The sequence below is a fragment of the Epargyreus clarus genome, unplaced genomic scaffold, assembly GCF_041222505.1.
Source record: "Epargyreus clarus isolate Ecla_fem2 unplaced genomic scaffold, WU_Ecla_fem_2.2 ptg000035l, whole genome shotgun sequence".
Taxonomy (NCBI): Eukaryota; Metazoa; Arthropoda; class Insecta; order Lepidoptera; family Hesperiidae; genus Epargyreus; species Epargyreus clarus.
In genome coordinates, this window is record NW_027332240.1 from 3,993,037 (window position 1) to 4,002,788 (window position 9,752).

A 9,752-nucleotide genomic window follows, 5' to 3' on the forward strand; every position below is an offset into this window, starting at 1 on the left:
ATATTTGAAGAAAATATGACTAAAATGATTATCTTTATTATAATCAATGTACTCTTACTACCTATAAGGGAAGAATATATGACTAAAATCATAGATGTATAACCTAACATGATTCTTTTTACTATAATCAATGTACTCATAAGCTCAATTTGTGATCCTGGTACTTAATCTGTATGTGCAAATTCTTATCTTTCATGTAGTCTAAAAACAAAAAATAATGTTTGCTCCGTTTTTTAACAAACGGTTTGAGCTGTGCTAAAGGATCTCCAAAGTGATCTCCAAAGTTTTCCACTTGAAAGTGTTAAAGTGACAAAATACAGTTGTCAAAGTTGTAAAGTGTCAAAGTGTACAGTTGTCAAAGTGTGAAAGACACATGCTTTCCAATGGGACTTAAGAACTTAAGGACTAGAGTACCTACACAAAAGTAACTGCCAGTCTTACCGGTAAGTCTTTAAAAGCACCCATAGGCCAGTTTCTGTCCACGTCAAGCTTGACTTTGAGTTCTGGCGCTCCATCCAAGAACCACACTCCAGACGACTCCCCAGGTCTTGTTTGTCGTACCAGCCTACTACTATAGTAGTTGAAAGCGTAGAAGTCGTAGCTACCTAGAAATAAGAAATAGAAATAAAATTAAATTGACCATTATGCAGAATATATGAGTCGAACGAGGGATCGGATTAAATAAACATTATAAAAACTTAATACGAGTACTAAATAATGAAGTTTTATATTTCAGTCCGGGTTCGTGAAGTAAGTTTACACGTATAAGAGAAATTAAACATTACTTTCAAAAACATTATAAAGAAATGTATGTATCTGAAAGTCCTCCTCAACATTCTAAATTACTTCTAACCTCTACCAAGTTACATTTTTGAATCAATTCTTTATACTAAAATCACATGAATTCGTGTCATATCAAGAATAAACTTCTGTCCAGTAATAGAACAGTAATGAGTTGATGATGCCACTAAAACAAATTCCTCCTCCTCTCGTTGTATTCCTCATTACTGAGGGTCGTGACTCCCCCGTCATGGAGTAATTTTCCTTTGGATGATGTCACGTCATTTACGCCTATCCTTTGCTAGAGAGCTTGCTGGAGAGCCTCGTGCAGGTTCGTGTCGTGAGTTGCTCGAATTTAGTTAGACCATCTTAGTAGACTTCGGCCTCTCGAGCACTTACCGTCCACCGGATGATATAAGCGGAGTTACCTTTGACCAAAGCCAGTTCTTGTTCAGTGAAAGCTGGTAGTCTAGACTTCTTGTATCCCTCCTTCTTGCTGTTCTCAGCTAGGAGTGCTTCAAGCCCTGGCGGCCATCCTCCCGTAGCAGAGTATATAGGGTGGGAGTAGCGACCAACCTGAAGATGAAGAATTGGTAATGATATTTAGTATTATAGATTTTCTTCTATTTTTATTAATAACGGCAAAAAAATACTTTGTGTTTTGGATAAGTACTTTAGTTGTCCCAAATAGAAAACTATACATTTACTAGCTGACCCGGCAAACGTTGTGTTGCCATATAAATATAAAAATTTTAAGGGTGAACAACCCTTATCAGTTAGGCGTATGAAAAATAGATAGGAGCCGATTCTCAGACCTACTGAATATGCATGTAAAATTTGGTGAAAATCGGTAAAGCCGTTTCGGAGGAGTACTGTAACTAACATTGTGACACGAGATTTTTTTATATATAAGATTAATTGAAATTGAATAATTAAATTAAATCATTAATTAATTGAATCATTAAATCTATTATTTTTATTATATCTATATTGATCTCTATCTTACCATGTTTTGTCTCGTTAATTCCGCGAGAGATTCCTGATCTTTTGTCTTCGCTTCCATCCACATTAAGTTATTGGCAATCGATACTCTTCCTGAAATAATAATTATTTCACATAATATTCGTAGTGCAGCTAACAAAATTATAAGAGTCAGGTCCCATAATCATGGTATCTATATCAAGCGGTGTATGACCACAGTGTACACCACTATCTATATATTATAGTAGTGTACTTTTTCATGTGTACACGCCACTTATTTTTCTGTTTTATAAGCAGTTGGGGTTTTATTTTAAGTATGTGTCAAGGCAAATAAATGATGTCCTTTTTGTCTTTAATCTTAACATCGCATCAACTTCCGGTAGAACGTAACGTTTGCATGCACCGCATGCTTAAATACAAGGCAATACAAGTATTGTAAGGCATGCCAATGACATTCGCTAGATGAAGAAAGATATGAAAAACGTGACACGCTTTCTACACTCACAGCCGCATAGGATTCCGCGTCATGAGTGCTATGCTCACATGCAAACATAGATACAAACACCCAGACCCAGAACAGAAATATAAATCCATCATTTAGATAACTGTCTAACCGGGTGTCGAACCCGGAACCCTCTGCGTGTCAGACCGCCACGGTGACTCAGCCACGGGTTCGACATTACTTACTACTTACCTCCATACAAAGGTTTGAACTGAACCTTCCCATGAGCCACATACCAGCACAGATAAGGGGCTATATATGGATCATTACTTATTACTTACCTCCATACCAATGTTTGAACTGCTCATCATGAGTCCTCCAGGCCTTCGCACGGGTTAACAACACATGCTTGTTGCGCAGATAACGAGCTACATATGGATCATTACATATTACTTACCTCCATACAAAGATTTGAACAGCTCATCATAAATCCTCCAGGCCTTCGCATGGGCTACAAACACATGCTTATTGCACAGATAAGGAGCTACATATGAATCATTACATATTACTTACCTCCATACAAAGATTTGAACAGCTCATCATAAATCCTCCAGGCCTTCGCATAGGCTACCAGCACATGTTTATTACACAGATAAGGAACTACATATGGATCATTAAATAAAGCAGTGATAGCCTAGTGGTTAAGAAACTCGGCCTCTCGATCGAGGGGTCCGAGGTTCAAATCCCAGGCATCCAGGCGTATTGGAAATTAATTATCGCTTGCTAAACGGTGAAGGAAAACATTGTGAGGAAACCTGCATACCTTAGAGATTTATAAAAAAAATCTCAAAGGTATGTGAAGTCTATCAATACGCACTAGGCCAGCGCGATGGACTATGGCCTAATCCTTCATTATGAGAGGAGACTCGTGCCCAACAGTGGAACAGTAATGGGTTGATGACGACATGGATCATTACTTACCTCCATACAAAGGTTTGAACTGCTCATCATAAATCCTCCAGGCCTTCGCATGGGCTACCAGCACATGCTTATTGCACAGATAAGGGGCTACATAAGGGTCGTGTACCCTCGGTGGCACAGTCCCAGTGTTGTAGGCGAAGTCGCAGATGGTAGCTGGTTCGTTGATGGTGATCCAGGTTCTAACCCGGTCGGCGTAGAGGGTGAAGACTATTCTTGCGTAGTTAGCAAACCAGTCGGCTATTAATGGGTTGGTCCAGCCACCTGAGATAATTGAGTGTAAGGACAGATTTAGTTGTTTAGGTACAGTGGCTAATAAGCTATAGTTTATTGTTTAGATTTTCTTGCTAACTATTAATAAAGCCTTTTTCACAAATGTGTTTTTGGGTATATTAGGTGGTCAGTGGTATATTTTCGTAAATTGTCTTTGTGCCATTTTTCTTTATTTATATTAATACTATTCTCCCCCATTTTCTTCTAAACTGAGATGACATTTGATTTATATATTTATTTACCTAGATGATACTCCATAACATACCCAGAAATATGTGAAGTCTATCAATCCAGACTTGATCACCGTTTCATACTATGGTCTAAACTCTTTACTGCCTAGACAATACCCGTATTTAGCAGGTATTAGGTCAATAAAGGGTGACGGTAAATAGATATGTTTAATCTATCGTCCCCCTTTTTAGATTTTAGATGACTTTTCCTAGCACCACTTACCAAGATCCTGGATTTTCTTAGGCAAGTCAAAATCAAATAGTGTTATAATGGGTTCTATTCCCCTATCTAGCAAACTATCGATCAGATTGTTGTAGTACTTCACGCCAGCCTCATTGACTCTGTTAGATAGCCCCGTTGGCAGAATTCTTGACCACGATATTGAAAACCTGTAAAAAATAGTAAACTGGATGATATTTTTATAGTAATTATAGTAGTAGCAAACGAGCAATTACTTGATGGTAAGTTATTAGAAATTAATTATCACTTGCTAAAACGGTGAAGGAAAACATCGTGAGGAAACCTGCATACCTGAGAGATTTATAAAAAAAAATCTTAAAGGTATGTGAAAGACTTCACATACCTTTAAGATTTTTTTTTTGGTAGACACCAATACGCACTTGGCCAGCGCGGTGGACTATGGCCTAGTCCTTCTCATTCTGAGAGAGACCCGAGCCCAGCAGTGGAACAATAATGGATTGATGATGATGATGATGACAAAGTTTTCGCACCAGAAATTTGTATTTAACTTCATTCTTTTTTTTTCGATTAGTGTAGTTACTGTTGGCCCTAGCGATCTGTACAGCTTCACCGGGCTTGGGAGGCGAGCCTAAGGCTCATCCGGGACAAGAAGACTATGGGCTGGAAGGGAGGGATAGCTTTGGTCACCGTTGCCGGATCCCTAGTCCGTCTACCTTCACTGGAAGGACAGAATGTTGCGGACCCAGCTACTGACTGTCCTCTTGCCATAAAGGGATTGCGGGTGAATCAAGGACAAATACCCATCACCATGATTACCCATCATCATCAAAAATCATCCAAAACAGAAATATCAACTAATAATTTAGATGTGTCTAGCCGGGGATTGAACCGAACCCGGAATCCACTGCGTAATACTAATAAATAATGATATTGCTTGCCTATAAAAATCTAGTCCTAATTCAGTTGCAATTCTCACATCTTCCTCCCAAAGGTTGTAGGAGTCACACGCCACATCTCCTGAAGAGTGGTCTGCTGTCATCTCTGGGTGGTGATGGACGAATACATCCCATACGTTCACGCCTTTACCTGCATTTAAACCAAAATAAAATGATTACCTTCTCTATTCTTCATTTTGATGTTCAAAGCATTTTTGATGACTAGGCGTTAAATGTTTTATATGATTTTAGACTAAAATTATCGCGGAATTGAGACATTTTATTATGTAACGGGTACTCACGATATGCGTTTTTTATTGCCGATATTTCGACCCAGTTGCATGGATCGTGGTCACGGCAAAACTGAAGTGGAGGGGAGAAACCGTTGACAAGTACTAGTGGTAGATTAATCTATCTACCCTACGTCTAGTTCGTTTTTCTTTTCTAGGTTTCATATCACGACACACAACACTGACAATATCCTTACGCACCGTACTTTGCACTATTTGTGACTTGCATAAACTAACCACTGGATTCCACGTTTGGGCTAATTTAAAACCATCTTCTCTATTGAAGTTCCTAGGATGTTTCTTGATCTCTATTGCTTCTCTTACTAAACGAGGAAAGTAATGACGCTCAGTGGAGATCACCTGAGGTTTGTGTAATTCAATCCAGTGGTTACAACCTGAACTGAGGATGTGTTCGGCTACCGCAGATTTCTTAGGGTCATTATTTTTGACTGCGCTGATATGTTCCTTAATGCGTTGTGATATGGCTCGTTTTGTCTGCCCAATATACGAGCTACCACAACTACAGTCAACCTTATAGACCCCTGGGCACTGGTATGGAATAGTATCCTTGGGGGAACGAAGATAGGCCGCGAGCTTTTTAAAAGGCGTAAATATACTTTTTATGTTATATTTTCGATCTAAAATCCTCCCTATCTTATCCGTGACACCTTTCACATACGGGAAATATGCGGAATGCCTTTCTACTACGCTGGTGGTGTTATGCTTCCGTTCAGTTCGTTTGGCTATAGTTGCGTGGCCATTGAGACGCAGGACCTTCTCCAGGTGTTCCAACTCCTGCGCCAAATGGTCATTGTCACATAATTCATAGGCCCGGTTCGTGAGGGACTTTGCAACCGAAGCTAAGTGTCTGGGGTGGTGGTGTGAAGTGCCGTGTAAGTATCTATCCGTGTGAGCAGGTTTCCGGTAAACTGCGTGACTAAATGTACCATCAGGGCGGGCCTCTAATGCGACATCCAATATCGGCAATAAAAAACGCATATCGTGAGTACCCGTTACATAATAAAATGTTAAATGTTTTGTTCTACTAAGCATTACATTTTTATAAGATAGGGTAGTGAAAGAGCTTGCACTCCATCCGATGGTAAATAAACCATTCTCTAGCGACTTACGGGGGGCGTAAGGGGCGGTCCGCTCTAGACCTCCGATCTTGGGGGGAAACACAGTTGCTAAAAGAAAGGTCGACAAAACCAAACAATCTATGAATTGTTTATCCGTCAGTGAAAAAAACAACGGTTATCGAATCACAGGCGAACTTTTTACACTGGGGGCCTCCATCAATTTCCGCCCTGGGCCTTCGACGAACTTAGTCCGGCACTGAGTCCACTGTCGCGCGAAGACGTTTGTGACCAACCCCAGATAGAATTAGATGAGATTAGATGCTAGATAGATCCTAGCAGACGTCGGTAACATATTTCTTGGCTACCCCTGAGAACTAAGTTAGAACGCCTCGGGTAAGTATAGACAATCCAAAAAAAAAAAGGTTTAACAAAAAATAAAACCGACTTCTATGTCACTACAAAGAAAAAAATAATTCAAATAAATGTTAGTTTAATACATAGTTCTGAAGTCGGCACTCAACATATTTCGTTGGATAATGGCGTAAACAGCGCGTCCAATATGAGCGCCGACTTCAGAAATATGTACCTATACAAAAAAAAACAAATATACGTGTCGAATAGATAACCTCTCCGACCCATATACTGCCTTCCCAAAAGTCGGTGCCTTCCAAAAACGCAAGCGCTTAATTATCATAAGGTAGTATCTACATAGGTAGAGCGATGGTGCCTCCTTATTCGAACTACATTGGGTTTTACTATCTTTATATATTTCGATTCTGATTACCGGTTGTTTTTAATACTCAATCTATCCATTATTATTTCGTAGTAAAAATCGAAATTTTTAAATTGCTTTAGTATTGTGTAAATTATAAATGGCATTTAAAGGTTATCACACTCAGAGTTAGTAGCATTCTTAATATAATCATTGTAAATATAGATTGTATAATAAATGATAAGTAATATTTAAATATAAAAACCGATTTTAAACGCAAACATCATCGTTTTGTCCAGCGTCGTGTAACTATTACGTGTTAGGGTCAATATATTAGGGTTCAAAATAAGGATATGAATTTTAACGAATTTAGAAAATATTTTATAATTTATTTATTTTGCAATTTGTTTAATGAAACGTTTGTCAAAAACCCATTTTAATAATTTTGTTTGACAGTAGGTATAAAAATCTAGTCCTAATTCAGTTGCAATTCTCACATCTTCCTCCCAAAGGTTGTAGGAATCATGTAATTAAGTTTAAAGCGAGGCAGAACAGATGCCACTACTGCATGAAAACAAAATATTGCCATAATAACTAACCATCGGAATTCCATCCGCCTTCGATTTGGTAAGCAGATGTGGCTGCCCCGAACTTAAACCCAGCTGGAAACGTCAGGTTTTTTCCACAGACGGTGCATAATAGAAAACTGAAAATAGTATATTAAAGTAAGAGCTAAGAACTAAGGGTGGTGTGAAGGAACAGTCCGCGCTGATAACCATCGCAAACTGTCGTCAGGTACCGACAGGCGGCGACAGATGACGACCAGTGACGACGGTTGCAGACTGTCGCAAGCCATCATCTTAGACTGTCGTCGCTCTTCTCAATCAGTTGCCTTTCATTGACGATGTCTCTGTCGCCTTTCGTCGCCAGTGACTGTCGACAGTCACTGGCTTGGTTTGTCGCTCATATGTTGTCTCTAAGATGTTATACTCGTATGTAAGTCAGCCGACATCTATAACTATGTTTCGAAACGCACAACTTCACGCTAGAAAGAGGTGTAGCGGTGGCACCTCCCCAGTCGAAATTCATTGTTTCTACACTGTAAATATTTCATACACGAGATAGCCAACACTTATGTCGAAATGAAGTTATAATTGACCACAATTATCTACACTACTTTGCTTGGTCTCTGTCTTGACAAAAACCGTCTATTAAGGGGATCGAAATATCCTCAACATCTCTCATGCTAAGACTATGGTAGAGATAAAGGTGGGCATCAAGATAAAGGTGGGCAAGGAAATTCTGTTCTCGATGGTGCCCTCTTGCCCGGAAAAAGGTTATAAGGTAGTAAATACCCTTCAGGATTTATCGAAACTTGGCCTACCAATCGAGGTGTCCGAGGTTCAAATCCCAAACATGCAGCACTGAGTTAAAAGTCATAGATACTGAGTGTAAAAAAAAAATGTGAGCCGTCACGGGACGCCTGGCAGATGTGAAACATCGACATTATTTTGTAAAAGTAATATGCAGAAAAGAACGTCATAATGATAAAATAAAATATTACGATTTTTTCCAGATAACGATGACTATTTATTGAATAAACATTTATTTTCATTAAATACAAAAAATTACGAATTTATTTTAAATCGTGACTACTTAATTATCGCACAGTCGATTGCGCATGGCGACGCGTCGCCACACCGTACACACTACTGCATATAGACTGTATATATATACCATCGTATATATATACGGCATGCGTCGACACGCCAGAAATCGGTTTTACGTGCGGCTATAGATATTTCACAACAAAAATAATTAAACTTACCTTAAAGTTACTGTTCTGGTTAACATGATGCAAGAGACTGGCGTTATCTAGATTATTAGCTAGAGCAAATACCAGTTAAGTAATATTAGCGGGAGATTATATGATACAAACAACTATTAATAACTCATTTAATTGTAAAACATAGATTAGTAAAGATACTTCGCCGACTTGAAATTGAATGAAGCCGCAAATGGCTTATTATAATAAGTTCTTTTTTTGAATTCTTGACAAATAAAAATATTTTTAGAGAAAATTTACGAATAAATAACTAATACTGCGTAATTTACATGATAAATAAACAATGTATAATAATAATTTCAAATTTTTTAGGGACATTTTAGCACGGAGACGTGGCAAAACTTTTTCACGCAACTATTTCGATTCTCAAAACGGGGTACATTTTCTTGTTAGGAGTGAGTAATCTTTAATAATCTATGTTGTAAAACTTATATGTCGGAGCAAATACAGCAGTTCTCCTATGATAAAATGAAATGATTAAACACCTGAGATAAAACACCTGCCTCTTAAAATATGAAAACAAGTACACGTGCGGCGGCATATAAAAATGGCCGCACCGGCGACATCGGGGCATTACTGCTCGAACTCCTTAGGACGTCGTTACGCTGCCCGAAGAATATGCGAAGCTCAACAATTGTCGTGTAATTTTCTTTGAATGTTTGAACATGAGTCATCACCAACACCATCAACACAACAACAATTGTGACGTCAGCGGTGCGTCACGCCCTTTTAAAAATACTACGGTCAGTGATACTCCGTTATGTATATTAATTTCTACTCTAACGTACTTCCAGACTAATACTTGATACCCGGAAACGACATCGACATCATCGACATCGACGACGAAGACTCTGATTCTATTTCATCGTCCTCCTGACCCCGTTACTGATCTACTGTCGGCTACGTCTTCTTTCAGAATGAGGGTCAATAATCCACCGCGTTGGGCAAGGGCGAATTGGCAGACCTATGGCCAACACATTGTCTCTGAAAAAGCTAAAAATCTA

At 38.8% G+C, this 9,752-nt stretch overlaps 1 protein-coding gene across 1 annotated transcript; it reads right to left on the reverse strand.

The window, feature by feature from the left end:
• Nucleotides 1–43: 43 nt before the first annotated feature.
• On the reverse strand, nt 44–8,776 carry LOC140756717 (myrosinase 1-like). The gene is made up of 9 exons (XM_073092268.1): nt 8,731–8,776; nt 7,502–7,608; nt 4,825–4,972; nt 3,908–4,074; nt 3,185–3,445; nt 1,787–1,875; nt 1,209–1,356; nt 442–605; nt 44–61 (listed from the first exon to the last, which is right to left on the reverse strand). Exons 1-9 carry the CDS (start codon nt 8,754–8,756, stop codon nt 44–46), a joined length of 1,128 nt encoding a protein of 375 aa, XP_072948369.1. The 5' UTR covers nt 8,757–8,776.
• Between the last annotated feature and the right edge of the window lie 976 nt (nt 8,777–9,752).